General features: G+C 40.1%; 1 protein-coding gene across 1 annotated transcript in view; it reads left to right on the forward strand.

The window, feature by feature from the left end:
* The first annotated feature begins 885 nt into the window (after positions 1–885).
* Positions 886–17,517, forward strand: part of TXNDC8 (thioredoxin domain containing 8) — a 43,267-nt gene continuing 26,635 nt past the window's right edge. Inside the window, exons 1-3 of the mRNA XM_064375447.1 lie at positions 886–892; positions 11,525–11,607; positions 15,782–15,886. Of these exons, the coding sequence (XP_064231517.1) occupies positions 886–892; positions 11,525–11,607; positions 15,782–15,886 (195 nt within the window). The remainder of the gene's footprint in view (positions 893–11,524; positions 11,608–15,781; positions 15,887–17,517) is intronic.

A 17,517-nucleotide genomic window follows, 5' to 3' on the forward strand; every position in this document is an offset into this window, starting at 1 on the left:
AGTTATTGTAGAACGCTACTCTAGATCTTAACAAGTCCTCTCCAACCCCCACCCCGTTGTTTTCCCTGATAACTAAGTGTAAAACATGGAAAGGAAGAGTTGGCTAGATCCAGCTTCTTCCCTGCTAAGACGCCTCTTAGAGTCTTTCCGTGTCATACATTTAAACTTCCTTCTCCACCCACTATCGGCCTTGTCATCAAGCTCCCTGGTGATTCATATCAACATGCATGGAGGCCTGTCTTTTTGGCAGCAATATCTAGGCTACACCCTACCCCTTATTTTGCCTTCCTATTGCTTATATGATCATTCCCCTTTTTTCCTGGCATGGTGATCTTCAGCTTCACACATTCTCCCAGGAAATGTGTCCTTCCCCAAAGCAGCTTCAGCAGTAAGAATCTTAACAGGCCAGTATCCGCGACAGCACAACTCTTTGCAATGTTGTAACCAGAAGCGGGGAAGGCACTAGTAAAGTCCTTAAGATCTTTAAGGACCAGGGCCTCTCTTGATTTTCGCATTTTACAAATGAAGCTCAGAGAGTGAGGGACTTACCCAGAGTGACACTGTCATTTATAAAAGAGTGAAGAACAGAACCTTGGCCACCGCCTCTAGCCCTTCCTTCAGGAGGATGTACTTCTTCCCTCAGTTTAGATTCTCCCCAGTCACAGTCTCAAAAACAGCAGATAAATTGCAATCCTGGACAGCTATCATGCTCTATGTAATCTTTCTGGATTATAATAAAAGTGTATGAGAATGCACTGGACATCACTGTTACAGTACAAAGATTGGTGGCTCTCTAAGTGTAGCAGTGTGGTTGCAAGTGGGGCTTGAAGGTACATGGTCATATGACTTTATTTAAGATTAAGAATCAGTTGTCCACACTGAAGCATGGAGGGTATGTGGAAAGGATAACAGTATGACCCAAGCTGTGTCCTTGGCCTCCTCACTCAACCAGGCAATAGGTTCCTCATCTTTGATCCTTTGGATGCCTTCTCTATTTGGGGATCTTCCCTGACTAGATCCCCTTATCATCCATTCTTTAGGGTAAAATTATATGACATTGACTTGACATGGGGATGAACTCTCCTTTCCCATGCTAGCAAACATCTTGACTGCATTCCCTTTTGATCAAAAACACATGGGAACACACACACACACAGACACGCACACACACAAAATCCCAAGAAGTTTCAATAATTTTGTCTGAAATAAACGCAATAAACCAAAACTTAGCAGACTTAGTGAGAATTTAGGAGTAAAAATAATCAGGCATTTGCCCCTCTTATTCCAACTTAGTCCTCTTGCTCTCCAGAAAAGTGGGAGGCTTCCCTGCCCAGACGTTCGTGATGTTCCCTCATAGATGTTCCCTGACATCAAGGAGAGAGGCCCCAACCGAACCCCCCTTTCTCTCTTCTTCCCACTTTCCTTTCAATATTTCTTTTCCTCCAGAAGACTCCACCTCTCTTCAGCTCTGGATCCTTAACATAAGAGTCTCTGGAATCTATGTTGTGAAGCGACTTTCGACACTTGTTGTCACTGCCCTTCCCTGCCAGGAATCTGTGTCCCTGCAGTTGTCCTGTGCTCAACACACTGGCTTATGACATTCTACTATGGAAACAAAAGCCCTTTTCTACCCACTCATTGCTGCGGCAGTGTAGTGCAATGATCACCAAGGAGCACTCCTCACATCCCCAATATCTCATGGAAAGTGTGTGTGGGAGGGTGTGGTGGCTTACATCTGGAATCCCAGCACTTTGGGAGACTGAGATGGGAGGATCATTTGAGCCCAGGAGTTCAAAACCAGCCTAGGCAACATAATAAGACCCCATCTCTGCAAGTAATAAATAATTTAAAAAAAAAAAAAAACTAGCCAGGCATGGCGGCATGCACCTGTTGTCACAGCAACTCAGGAGGCTAGTTGTGGGGATTGCTCAAGTCCAGGTCATTAAGGCTGCAGTGAGCCATGGTCATGCACTCCAGACTGGGCAACAGAGTGATCCCCGATCTCAAAAAAAAAAAAAAGTGGTCATATAATCTCCTCCGCATGTCTGCATTGGCTTTGCTCCTTGTTTTGTCTTTTCCTCCTGGAGAAGGAGGATGGAGGGAAGAAAGAAAGGAAAGCAACTGGGGAAGTGATAGAGGAAAATGAGTGCAAAAGATTTTGATCAAGCACCAAACTGTTTCCAAGTGACAAGGCTGGGTGATTAAGCACCAACTACAGGGCCAAGAACTGCTCCCCTAAGTTGTTTGTGTTCCAGAATTCATATTAGGCAAGCCAGGAATCACAGGCCCTGTGCCTTTCCCACATCCTGCAGCACATGCAGTACACACTGGTGGAATTGTCAAGTTAGATTACAGCAAATGTCCCAAGGAGCATCATTCAAAAAGTGACAGCAGCAAAAGTCACAAGCAATTGAGCAATATACCTGCTCATTCAAGAGCTTCTAGAAAAATGGACTTGCATACACTAAAATCTACCTCTTCTATGCTCCAAACACTTCTTTTGATTGTCATATCACATGTGCAAAAGTGTGGATTAAGACCCACCAAAAAAAAAAAAAAAGAGAGAGAGAGAAGGTAGCCTAGCTAAGGAGCTGTGCGCTCTAAATCTACTTGAGTTGTTCTGCTTTCATCGTGAAATAGATTATCAAAATTGAGAAGAGGATTTTTCCTAGACAGGCCAAAGGAAAACTGTTTCAGTAAACTTAAGACTAAGTTCTACCTAACTTCTAAACGTCTTAACGCTGTCATTGATCTTTAGGCCCTAGTACAGGTGCCCAGTGACAGTTGGCTTAGGATTAAATGAAGGAGAATCACAACCTCATGCATTTGTGGAGCACTCCACTGCTTTTAAAGCTAGTTTCCTTTTATGATCTCCTTTGATTTTTACCTCACAACAACTCAGTAAGGGAGGTAGGCCAAGTCATCTAATCCCTATTTTTATAAATCACAGTTCTCAAACTTGTTTAGGTTTAAAGTGATAAGAGTTCATGGTATCCTTTGAGGAACAACATGATCTACTACTGGCACTTTAAATTAGCAACTTAAATTGTAGATTCTGGGGCAGGCAATGTCTACTACAGGTAAGGTAGAAACCGTGCAGACTATTGGTGGGTGTATTAGTCAAAGTTCTCTGGACAAACTGATTGTGTGTGTGTGTGTGTGTCTGTGTGTCTGTGTGTGTCTGTGTTATTATGAGGAATTGACTCACAGGATTATGGAGGTTGAGAAGTCCCACGATCCACCATCTCAAGCTACAGGCTCAGAAAAGCCAGTGGTATAATTCAGTACAAGTCCAAACGCTGAAAACCAAAGGAGCTGATGGTATAAATCCCGGTCCCAGAAGAGGAGATTAGATGAGATATTCAGCTGGAGCAGTGAGACAGGAAAGAAAGGGGCGAACACCTCCTTCTGCCTTTTTTTCTATTCAGTCACGTAATGGATTGGATGGTACCCAGTCAAATGGGGAAGGTGATCTAATTGACTGAGTATGCAGATTGAAATGTTAATCTCATCCAGAAACACCTTCACAGACACGCCTAGAAACAATATTTAATCTGGGCATTTTAGCAGCGGAACAGCTCAATTCAATTCAAGAAACACTCCTGCTCTGGAGAAGCATGCTTTGAGACCAACGCCTATAAGTGAAAGTACTTATTCATAAGGGATTAAGTGACTTTCTTACTGTCACACAAGTAATCAGTAACATAGTCAAGAGTTCAATCCTTTTTCCATGGGACCACGTAGCCTCTTGAAATTTAGTTATCATGAAAATCTTTTTTTTGAGACAGAGTTTCACTCTCACCCAGGCTGCAGTTCAGTGGTGCGATCTCAGCTTATTGCAACCTCTACCTCCTAGGTTCAAACAATTCTCATGCCTTAGCCTTCTGAGTAGCTGGGATTACAAGAGCCTGCCACCATGCCTGGCTAATTTTTGTATTTTTAGTAGAGATGTGTTTTGCCATGTTGGCCAGGCTGGTCTCGAACTCCTGATCTCAAGCGATTGGTTCTCCTCTGCCTCCCAAACTGCTGGGATTACAGAAATGAGCCACTGTGCCCAGCTATCATGAAAATCTTAAAGACTAATTAATAATCTAGGAGATATAAAAGAAAAGTGACTGAAGTTCAAACAGCTCTAGAAGTTCAATAGCAGAAGTCATCTAACCCATCCCCCTCTTATCTACAGAATCACACAATTCTTCCCAATCTGCAATGGTTGGAAGGTACTCAGATATGATTCTGTCACCTTATGATGAGCCACTGTGTCCAACTTGATATGTAGTGACTCACATACTTATTTATGTCTCTAGGTATTTTTGTTCTCTTTGATTAAATATATATATTTAATAAATACATCCATTTATTAAAATAGAGACATTTATTTACTTATTTATTTATTAAACAGAGCCAGGGCCTTGCTATGTTACCCAGGCTGGTCTCAAACTCCTGACCTCATGGAATCCTCTAGCCTCAGCCTCCCAAATTGTTAGGTTTATAGGCATGAGCCACCATGCCCAGCATGATCAAACGACATTTTAATATAGGACATGGACCATGACACAAAGCCCCGTAGGCTAAATTCAGCCCAGTGCCCATTTTGTAAAGTTTTATTGGAACACAGCCATGCCTGTTTGTTTATCTATTATCTATAGCTACTTTTGTGTGACTATCTGGTCCTTCACAGAAAAAGTTTGCAGACCAAACTGACCAAACCAAGTAGTTGTCATACAATGACTTTACTTTTTCTCTAATCATATTAGAGTCTATAGGTATACCTTTCTTACAGCAATCCTACATAAACATAAAAGCTGCATTTTTAATATGAGATATAAAGGGATTTTGCAAAAAATGTAAAGTTTTCACGCTTGCTGGCATAGCTGCAGTGATGACTTTAGAAATTTTGTTTTCTTTTTTTAATATTGGTCCTTATGCCGGATTCATTTATCTTGAAATGACAGGCAACCACAGCTGCAGACCTCGATCTATGGTACATATCAAGCAATTCAGCCTTTTCTTGTAATGTCATGACTTTTCTCTGCTTCTTGAGAGCACTTCCAGCATCACTAATGGCACCTCATATGGGTCTCATGGTGTTATTGAAGCATTGTAGTATTGCACTAAACACTGAAAAATATGCAAGAACTGCCAGCGATCACATCTTATGGTGATACACACTTTACTGGAATGATTAAGGCTCACTCAGAGATGATGAGCATCTCATAGTGTTTTAAGGGAATACTTGCAATACTTAAGCTCACCACAATGGCAACAGAGGTGGCTACAAAATTATTATAATGGTACAGTTGTGCTAAATTAATTTTACGTACTTATGATCTAATACTACATCTTTGCATTTGTTCATATTTCTCTCAACTATGGAAGGTACCATGTGCAATCGGTTTGTGTATGTAAGTTTTGATAAATTTTAAGTTTTTTATAATAGATTTGTGTCAGCCAGGCACGGTGGCTCACACCTGTAATCCCAGCACTTTGGGAGGCCAAGGTGAGTAGATCACCTGAGGTCAGGAGTTTGAGACCAGCCTGGCCAATGTGGCAAAACCCTGTCTCTACTAAAAACACAAATGTTAGCTCAACGTGGTGACAGGCACCTGTAATCCCAGCTACTTAGGAGGCTGAGGCAGGAGAATCGCTTGAACCTGGGAGGTGGAGGTTGCAGTGAGCTGAGATCGTGCCACTGCACTCCAGCCTGGGTGACAAGAGTGAGACTCCATCTCAAAAAAAAAAAAGATTTTTGTCTATTTTATGGTAGTAAATGATAAAATTGGTATTTACACGTGTTTTTTGCATTCATGACATATTTTTCCTTTTTTTTTTTTTAATATTTCCAAGCTATGCAGTTTGGCTTCAAGTTTTTTTAAATTGTCTTAAATTTCCAAAAAAAATTTCTAAAATACTTATTGAAAAAAATCCACATATAAGTAGACCCATGATTTCAAATCCATTTTGTTCAAGGGTCAACTGTATAGTAAATACATCCATCAGTAGCATAGTTGTGTATCACTATTATCGAGTATTATGTGCTATACATAATTGTATGAGCTATATTTTGCAGAACCGGCAGCACAGCGTGTTGACACCAGCATCACCACAAACACGCGAGTAAAGCATTAGTAGATAACAGGAATTCTAATCCTATGAGACCACTCTCATATATTTGGTTTATCCCTGATGAACCAAATTTTCTTTAGAAATGTGTATTCATCTTTTCATCAAATACATGTTATTCTTAAAACTATTTTGTGAAATTCTTGAAGAAAAAATACGTGCTTTAAAAGGATTTCCCTCCAGAGGCTTTTCTGCTATTGCTAAGCTTTTTGTTATAAGATGGTATCATATCACTAAGCCACATTATTGTGGCACAAGACATACAAGATACAGAAATGCACAGGAATAGAAAACCAAATACTGCATGTTCCCTCTTATAAGTAGGAGCTAAATGATGAGAACACATGGACACATAGAAGGGAACAACACACAAGGGGTCTACCAGAGGGTGGAGGGTTGGAGGAGGTAGAGGATCAGGAAAAATAACTGATGGGTATTAGGTTTAATACCTGGGTTGTGAAATAGTCTGCACACCAAACCCCCATGACACACATTTACCTATGTAACAAACCTACACGTGTACCCCTGAACTTAAAAGTTAAAAAAAAGAAAGATACAGAATTGGTTGTGTGCTATTGCATGTGGACCTGAATTACTACCCTTTCATTTGTAAACTGTAATGTTTTTTTGCTTCTCATTATTTTCTGCTGGTTAGAACAGCTAGTTTGCACCCATGCTGACTAATAAAGCAATTTTATCTCAATTTACTTATAAAAGAAGAAATGGTTAGCCAGGTGTGGTGGCACGCACTCGTAGTCCCAGCTACTTGGGAAGCTGAGGCACAAGAATCAATTGAGACTGGGAGGCGGAGGTTGCAGTGAGCCAAGATTGCTCTACCGCACTCCAGCCCGGGTAACAGAGTGAGACTCTGTCTCCAAACTAAAATAAAATAAAATAAGAAATGGTCAACCTAACATAAATCTCCTCATAATAACATACCATCTCAGCCAGGTGCAGTGGCTCACACCTGTAATCCCAGCACTTTGGGAGGCCGAGGCTGGTGGATCACTTGAAGTCCGGAGCTCAAGAACAGCCTGGCCAACATGGTGAAACCCCGTCTCTACTCCAAATACAAAAATTAGGTTTGGTGGCACGCACCTGAAATCCAAGCTACTTGGGAGGCTGAGGCAGGAGAATGGCTTGAACCCGGAGGCAGAAGTTGTGGTAAACCGAAATCTTGCCACTGCACTTCAACCTGGGCAATAAAGCAAGACTCACTCTCAAAAACAAAAAAAAGAAAAAAGAAAATAGAGAAACACACTATCTCTTCCCTTCCTTTTATTACGTAAAACTTTGAATATTGGGTCTGTTCCATGCTTCCAATTTCTAATCATACAACCTAATTTTAATAATGTGGCTTGTGACTTCTATTTCAAATACTCTAGCACAATAATTTCCAAACTTCAGAAGTATGAGGTTATATATTTCCAGTTTCAAATTTTAGAAGCACAAGGTTATATATTCCTGCCTCTTCTCACAAGTATTTTTATATCAATTGATTGATAAAATGCTTTTGAATTGTTATCTTATTAATAATATGGCACATATATACATTTTTTTTGAGACACAGTCTCACTTTGTTGCTCAGGCTGGAGTGTAGTGGTGCAATCTCAGCTCACTGTAGCCTCGACCTCCTGAGCTTAAGCCATTCTTCTGCCTCAGCCTCCTGTGTAGCTGGGACCACAGGTGCATGCCACCACACCTAGATAATTTTTTTGATTTTTGGTAGAGATGTGGTTTTACCATGTTGTCCAGGCTGGTCAAGAACTCTTGGGTTCAAGGGATCAACCTGCCTCAGCCTCCCAACATGTTGAAATAACAGGCATTAGCCAGCACGCCCAGCCTACTTTTTTAATAAATAGCTCTTATACTGATAGCACAATATAAGTTCTGTCTACAAGCAATAAGCATTTGGGGACCCTCTTTAATAACTCCATCTCTTAGACTGATGTGATGATGAATGCCTGTAATCCCAGGTCCTCAGGAGGCTGAGGTGGGAGGATGGCTGGGGCCTGGGAGATTGAGGCTGCAGTGATGGGGCAACCTGCATACCAGTGCCACTGCACACCAGCCTGAGTAACAGAGTGAGACCTTGTCAAATAAAAGAAATAAAATAAAATAAAATAAAAAATAACACGATCTCACCTTTTCCTAACTCTTTCCAATAATAGGCTGCTCCAATGAGGCATTTTCCTGAATTTATCACAGTGACTTATTTTCTTGCTAAATCATTAAAACTTGATATTCTTTCTTAACATTTGTGTCCCTATTTCTTGGTTTTGCAAGGGCACACTGAGGTTCATTTCTGTTTCATGGAATATGTTTGCTGAATCACTTTTCTAAACTGACCCACATGTAACATCTCCCTTACTCTAAGTGCTCGTTTATGACAGAGAGGCAGGCATTTCCCTGACATCTTTTTCTGTGTTCCAGCTCTTTTCATGCCTGAAGGAAAATCTAAGGACTTTTAGGATAATAATCTACAAAGTTTTAGATAATAGTGTACATGTTTGTCCTCACTGTGATCAATTTCTGCATACCTCACAGCGACAAGCCTACAAAAGCCAGAGTTTTGAGTTTGCCCCATGCTGGCGATAATTGCCATAATACTACATAACTCACTTTTGTGGAACATTTTGTCCTTGGCACAGTTTTTGCACATGTAAATTCATTCATGGCCCTTAATGCACATTTCAGGGGTTGAATGAAGAGTGAGAATGGTCTTTTCTGTCTTGGTATTTTGTTCAATTCTTGGCCTGGTGGGTTTCTTTTTCTCCACACTTTTCAAGATGTGCACTATCCATGGCAACCGTCCCCTCAACTCCTGCTCAATCACCTGGAGCCAGCACTAAGTGCCATTCAATTAATAGAGCTTTTTCCTGTCTTGTTTCTGAGATGAGCTATTGGCCCAGGGACCTAGCAGAGTTTTTCTTCCTAATAGTAAGGGGATCACTGAAGGTTATAAATGTGTCAAAGAGCCCCATGTTCATGCTGATATTCCAAGCAAACTTACTAATTTTGTTTTTTGGGGTTTTGTTGTTGTCGTTTTGAGACAGGATCTTGCTCTTTCATCTAAGCTGGAGTGCAGTCGCATGACTATGGTTCTGTGTAGCCTTGACCTCCCAAGCTCAAATGATACTCCCACCTCAGCCTCCTGAGTAGCTGGGACTACAGGCATGCACCACCACCCCCAGCTAACTTTTTAGTTTTTTGTGGAGATGGCATCTCGCCACATTGCCCAGACTAGTCTCAAACTCCTGAGCTCAAGCAATCTGCCCACCTCAGCTTCCCAAAGTGCTGGGGTTAAGACATGAGCCACTGTGCCCAGCCACTAATTTCAAATAAACATTTTTTTTGATAAATAAATCACTTTGTTGCAGTTGACTACATGGCATTTAGGAAGAGCAGTTGTTGAATTTATCATCAATATCACAAGGCTAACGTTTAGCTGACACACACAGCAATGGACATAGCAGTTGTTAAAATTATTGAAATACATAATAGTTGATAAATAGGCTCTGCCCCCCACCCTATTCCCATGTCCTACCTCACTGAGGCTGACCTAATCTGTTCCCTATGACAGGCTGGATCTCCCCCAAATCCAGAAACTGAAAGGGTTTATGGTTGGCAGAGTAATTAGCTGAGCAGATGCATAGCTGTTGCTTATTCTAACTGATCAGCATCCAAGCCACTCAAATTGTTAAATATTTTGAATAGTAATCTTGAGCCATCATGGTGTTGAAGACATGATACACCTGAGCAACATAAACCCATCCAGGAGTTTAAAAACAAATCTAGCCCAGTGGATCTCAAACTTGAGCATGCAGTAGCGTCATCTGGGGAACTTGTTAACACTATCAGCCCTACCCTCAGAGATTCTGAGTCAGCACGCCTAGGGTGGGGCCTGGGAATTGGCATTTCTCATAGTTCTCAAGTGGTGCTGATGATGCTGGTTCACAGGTCCACAGAACCGTTTCCCTATTAGAAATTCTCTGTCTCTAGAACGGTGCTTCTCAAACATCGATATGCACAAGAATCACACAGATTACAGAGGATCTGGGATGGAACTGGAAGTTCTATAGTTCTATCAAGCTCCCAGGTGATGCTAATGTCTATGTATGACTACGTAATGAAAGTCCTACTTGTATGTTTTTTGGGTTTTATTATTTTGTTTTTGTTTTTGAGATTGTCAGTCTTTCGCCCAGGTTGCATTGCAGTGGTGTGATCTCAGCTCACTGCAGCCTTTGCCTCCTGGGTTCAAGTGATTCTCCTGCCTCAGCCTCCTGAGTAGCTGGGATTACAGGCACACACCACCAGGCCCAGCTAATTTTTGTATTTTTAGTATACTAAGATGAGGTTTCACCATGCTGGCCATGCTGGTCTTAAACTCCTGACCTCAAGTGATCCACCTACCTCAGGCCTCCCAAAGTGTTGGGATTACAGGCATGAGCCACCCTGCCGGGTCCCTATTTATAAGTTCTTTATCTTCTGTCTGTAATTACTTTTTCATCCATCTTTCATTTACTTTTTTAACTTTTATTTTGCTTTGCCTTCTTTTGCTCTTCCTTTTTCTTTTTTTCCTCTTAGCAGCTTTCTTCTCCCCTTCCTCCCTCCCCCCCTTCCTCCTCCTTCCCCTCTCCCTCCTTTCTCTTTTTACTTCTTTTCTTTCCAGCCTGTTTTTCTTGTAGATTTTTCAAGATTTAAAATTCCCAGCCCACTCTCAGGATTCTCTTCCTGGTTAAATTTTTGAAAAAACAAAAACAAAAAAATGCAACCCTGACTTCTCAAAAAGTGACTCCACCCAGACTGTCTTGGAGCTTCATGAGACCAACAATAAGGTAAGAAATGAGTCTAGGAAAACATGTGAGGGAAACAAAGAAGGCAGTCAAGTGCGAAGGGAAAGCCCAGATTGCTCTTTTCTAGGAAATACTAGGCCAGGAGCTTTTTTCCAGGACTAGAAATTTGTCATGCTTACTAACTAGCTCTCTCTCTCTCTCTCTGGTTTTGCAAGCAAATGGGGAAACTCTTTATAAAACCATCACTACCACTAGAACAGTATGGGGGAACCACCCCCATTATTCAATTATCTCCCACTGGTCCCTCCCACAACCCTTGAGAATTATGAGAACTACAATTCAAGATGAGATTTGATTAGGGACATAGCCAAACCATATCAATACATAATATTTCTACATATTTATGGGGTACATGCAATATTTTGTGACATGCATACTTCGAATACCTCTACAGAGGTAGCCACTGTCTCCATCTGACAGTTTTCATGCAACAGTAAAGGACCAGAGCTGGATACACAGAAAAAATAGAAAGAAGGATTTTGCTATTTTTTGTTTTATTATAGAACTTACTATTTCTCATTTTGGTTGTTTTTGTTGCTCCATAGATTTGAGGAACATTGGCCATGGCCATGTTCAGGATTTTTTTCTGGCATCAATTTCTGAAAATGACAAATTATCAACTGCAGGGGTGAGCACAGTGATGCTGTTTTTTGTACATCCTACTAGCTGAGAATGGTTTTTACATTTTTCAAAGGTTGCAAAAATGAGGAACATGCAACAAAGACTGTAGGTGGCCCATAAAGCTAAAATAGTATCTGGTCCTTTAGAGAAAACATTTGCCAACCCTTCACCTAGTACATAAAAGTGACAATTCTTTACTCTCTAAATAATTAGAGCAAAATAACACAGTTTAGGGAATCTATGACTCATGAAATAAAATTTACAGGACTTAAAGGGCTAAGACTTTAGTATTTTTCTCAAGAGCAAAATCGTGTCTTAAAGTTCTTAAGTGAAAATCTCATCTATTTAATATTACTCTGCTTGCTTCTCATTTGGCGATGGGATGGAGGGACTGGAGAAGGGAGACGGATGTGTGGAAATAGGTTATAAAAGATGAAAATAAGGCAAATACATTGCTGATTCTGCATATAAGGCCCTCAGTTTTCTGATTCTTGGCTGAACACAAGTGAACTAGTCATGGCATAAAAGAGAAATAAAATTCAAAGTCTGCCAAAGTTCCAGGTTGTTTAGTGATGTCATAGAGAGGTTACCGTGTATTCCAGGCAGGATACTGTAATAAATAGGAGACAGCTACAGTGATCCAACTAAACCGACAGGGGATTTTCATCAACACCTTCCTGATGTAAATCATGGTGCAGACTATTAAAGACATGGCAAGTATTTATTTGGCTTCACTGAATATTTCAAATGTGGGCATCTTGAGAATAGATTTGAAAAACTTTAAGAATGTGTTCTCTCTACCCAGTATTCCTTCACTGTGTTGTAGCAAGGGGAGAATTTTAAATTCTTGCTCTTCATCTTGTTCCTTGAGGGACGGTACTATCTAGAAAATCAGCCAAAGGGCAAATTGGTTAAAAAGGGTTTTCTTCCTCCTGGACTCTTATTTCCTGCTCTGACTTCAGGTGAATCCAGGCCAGCTCCTAGCATATCACATCCTGTAACTGATCCCATGGATTCTACCTTAGTTGTGTCTGGAAAATTCCATGGAAGTAAGGCAGTCCACATCTTTTCTCTTATCCTGGAAAAGAGAATAGAAACCCCAGATGTGGAATGGGGTGGGAAAATTGTGACTAGCAGTATCAATAATCCCTTAGGTGGGTACTTTGTAGAGGCACTTTCTACCATTGCCCAATGTCACTGTCACAACAAATCTAAATTCATGTGGAGGACAGAGATAATCATTGATTTATAAAGGAGAAAATTGCCTCTAAAAGAGAGGTTCAGGGGTACCTGATTTAAGAGGTGGTGTGGGCATTAGAACCCAGACCTTCTGATACCTGCCCTCTTACAGGAAGTCAAGAGCCAGAGGAGGGGGAGGGTTTAGGGCCTGAGTCTCATGTCCACCAGTAACCTCAGACTTAGACTTGTGACATTTTCCCCTAACGTGGTTATGCAGATCACAAAAATGACACTGGCCAGATTAAAAGAGAGCACTGCCCTGTAACTTTGATATAAGAAAATATGTTGAAACATCACACATTTGCTAATGCTTTTGATACTTATTTTTTTTAATGTTCTGGGAATGTCACAGAATATTCCAGAGCCTTATTCCCTCAAAGGACATTTCCTCTCCTCCCCAGGGACCTGTCCCAAGGCCCTGCTCTCCATCCTATCTTTATTCAGATGCCACCTTCTCTTTGAGGTTGAGTCAACTTGGCCATCTGGACTACAGTCGTAATCCAACCCCCATTCTTTCTTCCTACTTCATTTTCTTTTCTTTATTAGCAATTATCACTAATATACTATAAATATTACCTATTGACCTTACAGTGAGCTTCCCATTTAAAATGTAAACTTCATGGAGACAGAATGGATAGTTTTTGTTTGTTTTGCTTTGTTTCTCGTCCACAGTGGTATCCTAGCAGTTTGTGCAGTACCTGGCATAGGATAAACCTCAATAGGTATATGTTAAATAAACACCCATTCTTGAGAGTATTCCCTTCAGATAATTTAGCCAAGTCAAGTTCATGGATCCAACTAGTCCAGCTCACACCCAAACAACAACTACTGGAAACTGAAGAGTGTTGTGGCTTGTGCAGATAGCGTCTACTTTATAACTTCAGAAGCAAGTGAGAAATAAAGGCTTGGCATGGCTCTCTGGAAAGTTAGTTACTCCATCCTAGAGGAATATTGATAAAGAGAGTGCATGCTTCTTTGAGTCATCACTTTCACCTGATTGAAACTAAATAAAGTAGCAATATAATTGTCAAGACTATTATAGAGCAGGTATGTTGTATTAGTCTATTTGCATACTGTTATGAAGAAATGCCCAAGACTTGATAATTTATAAAGAAAAAGGTCTAATGAACTCACAGTTCCACATGGCTGGGAGACCTCACAATCATGGCAGAAGGTGAAGGAGGAGCAAAGACATGTCTTACATGGTGGCAGGCAAGAGAGTATGTTCAGGGGAACTGCCGTTTATAAAACCATCAGATCTTGTGAGACTTATTCACTCTCACGAAAACAGCATGGGAAAAACCCACCCCCATAATTCAGTTACCTCCCACCAAGTCTTTCCCACAACATGTGGGGATTATCGGAGCTACAGTTCAATATGAGATTTGGGTGGGGACACAGCCAAACCATATTACATGTCATTTATATGGAATTAAACCCATCCATAGTGGGGATAGGCCTTGCCTGACTTAATCCAATTAACAATCCCATCCCCCTCCTCTTAATGTTTGGTCCAGGAATAAGCACACATGCAATTAGGGCCAGAGAAAGGGAAATTAAGTCCTAATTCTATAATAACTCAGGAGAGGATTTTGTGTTGTGGTTAAGGAAATGGGAACTGGAGTTAGGCTGCCTGGGATACCAATCCCAACTATACCACGCACCAGCTAATTGATCATGATAAAGAGTGAACTTCAGTATTCTCATTTGTGAAATGGAGATAATAATAGTAAACACACTGTAGTGTGGTTGTAAAGATTATGGGAGAGAATATAGGGCACAGAGTAAATTAGCTACAGTTGTTGCAATTCCAGTAAGAAAAGGAAAAATCTTGAACAGAGTTCTATATATTAGCAAATCATTCCTTCATCAAGAAAGCACTCAGGCCGAGCGAGGTGGCTCACACCTGTAATCCAAGCACTTGGGAGACTGAGGTGGGAGGATGACTTGAGCCAGGAGGTAGAGGCTGCAGTAAGCTGAGATCGCACCACTACACCCCAGCCTGGATGAAGAGCCAGACCCTGTCTACAAAAAATAAAATTAAATTTAAACAAAAATAAAGAAAGCACTCTATGAGCACTTACCATGTGAGTTAGGGATCATGTGAGGTACAGGAATGAATCAAGATTAAGTTCTGTACTGACTTGAGGAGATCAACCATGCATGAAATAATAGTGTAGGACCAGTCACTTTTCATAAAGCAAGCAAATTTAGATGCAGTCATCTGAATTCCCAGGGAGGGAAACCTTTATTTACTTAGATGATACAAAGAGTTGATGGGAAATTCACCTGATATTCAGCAATAGGCATGTCAAATCCTTAAATGCATGGTTTTAACTGTAGCTGTAATAATGATCACTTCCTCCAAAAAACAAGAAATGACTTAAGGGATGAGATTAGTTCTTCTTCTTTTAAATTTCACTAGTCATGCATGTTTAGGCCCTTGTTTAATAAAAATCCAGTACTATAGATATCTGCCCTGAACAGCAGTTTAACCCCACCCTCCAGTCCCCATCCCTCCCCGGCCAATCTGTTTCTCCTCAGAGGTAACCACCATTATCAACTTCCATTACCAACCTTTTGGTGCATAGACTTCCATCATTTATATGTACTTACAAAGAAATATATTTGACATGAAGGACGTTTAGAAAAGGTGAGGTCAGCTAGAGAACAATGGGATGGGATACCTGGTTAAGGGTTTTAAGAACTAACATGGCTAGATATGGTGGCTCACACCTGTAATCCCAGCACTTTGGGAGGCTAAGGCAGGAGGATCACTTGAGCCCAGGAGTTTGAGACCAGCCTGGGCAACATAGTGAAACCCTAACTCTAAAAAAACAAAAATAAAAACAAAAACAAAACTAAGCTGTCATCTTATTCTCTACAAAATGTCATGAGATTCAGTGATTATGCACATTTCTTCATTTGTTTTCTGGTTTCAGAATGAATTTAAAACATTTTTGACAGCTGCTGGACATAAACTCGCAGTGGTTGAATTTTCTTCAACATGGTGTGGTCCCTGCAAAAGGATGTGCCCTATTTTTCATGTAAGTACAACCAGTATCTATCTCATAGTTTTAGAAGAAACTTAAAGTTCCAGGATATTTTCCCCAGTAATTCTTAAAAGTTTGGCACTTATGAGCCATTATGGAGCTGTAGTTTTTTGAAGAACCCTGATCAACTTGAAGATAATATGCTGAGATCTAAGTAGATAATGAGTACACGTACCAGAAGATTACTACTACTTGTCCATGGGTAATTCTGAAAGGAACATTCCCAAGATGTGCAAAAGAGTGCAATGGTACAAATTAATGGATTCTTCATATTATATCAATGACATTTTACCAAATTTCAAGAGTTCAGAACTTTCAAACATTGGATTAGAATACAGATAAATATGGTATTTGTTTTAAAATATAACATAAAAGAATAAATTTCTCCCAATTCATCAACTTTATTAACAGAACAAACCATATATCTTTATTTTTCCTACAGCTTTATTGAGGTATAATTGTTATATAAAATCTGTTCATTTAATGTATACAATTGATGTTGGGACCTATGCATACACCCATGATATCATTACCATAATCAATATCCATCATCTCCAAATGAAACCTTGTATACATTTGCTTGTATGTTTGTGTGTGTGTGTGTGTGTGTAATAAGAACACTTAACATGAAATCTACACTAAATTTTTAAGTGTGCAATACCCTAATGTTAACTATAAGCACTGTCTTGTATATCACAGTGGTCCTCAACCTTTCTGCCACCAGGGACCAGTTTTGTGGAAGACAATTTTTCCACGGACTAGGGGTGAGGGTGGGGGTGTGAGGATGGTTTCAGGATGTAACTCTTCCACCTTAGATCATCAGGTGTTAGATTCTCATAAGGAGTGCTACCTAGATCCCTCACACGTGCAGTTCACAATATGATTCTGCTCCTATGAGGATCTAATTCCACGCTGATCTGACAGGAGGCAGAGCTCAGGCAGTAATGATTGCTCACTGTCCCTCACCTCCTGCTGTGCAACCTGGTTCCTAACAGGCAATTGAGGATTCCCTGGTATATCACATCTCTAGAAATTATTATCCTGTACAACTGTATCTTTATACCCATTAAACAACTCATTTACTCCTTCCCTATTCCCTGACAACCACCATTATATTTTCTGCCTCTGTAAGTTGACTATATTTTATATACTTTATAAAAACGGAATCATGCAGTATTTATTCTATGGTGACACTCATTTCACTTAGCAAGATGTCCTCCAGGTCCATACGTGTTGCAATTAGGCAAATAATTTGCCTTGCTCATTCCTTTCTTGTCCTTGATTTACTTTGTAAAATATCCTGTAAAATATTCTACTGAGTTCTAATCATATATTTATATTCAGATCTTTTTTCCACATACACATTGATTCATGTTTTTATGTCTCCCAATAAACCCTTTAATATCTATACAATATTTTATCTGGTTAATGTCTGTAATAGCCTACCTAACAGTTTTTTGCCATTTTTTAAATTTATTTTTGGTTTAACATACTGCAGAAAGAATCTCAGGGCACTTTCCTTCATTTCTCCTTATTGTATAAAACTTCACATGTTTTTATGGTCAATTTTGTGAAGTTTATTCCTTCAAATATAAAGAATACTCTACACAACTAAAAATACTCTG

The sequence above is a fragment of the Aotus nancymaae genome, unplaced genomic scaffold, assembly GCF_030222135.1.
Source record: "Aotus nancymaae isolate 86718 unplaced genomic scaffold, 86718_ANA_hifiasm-v0.15.2.pri h1tg000003l, whole genome shotgun sequence".
NCBI lineage: Eukaryota > Metazoa > Chordata > Mammalia > Primates > Aotidae > Aotus > Aotus nancymaae.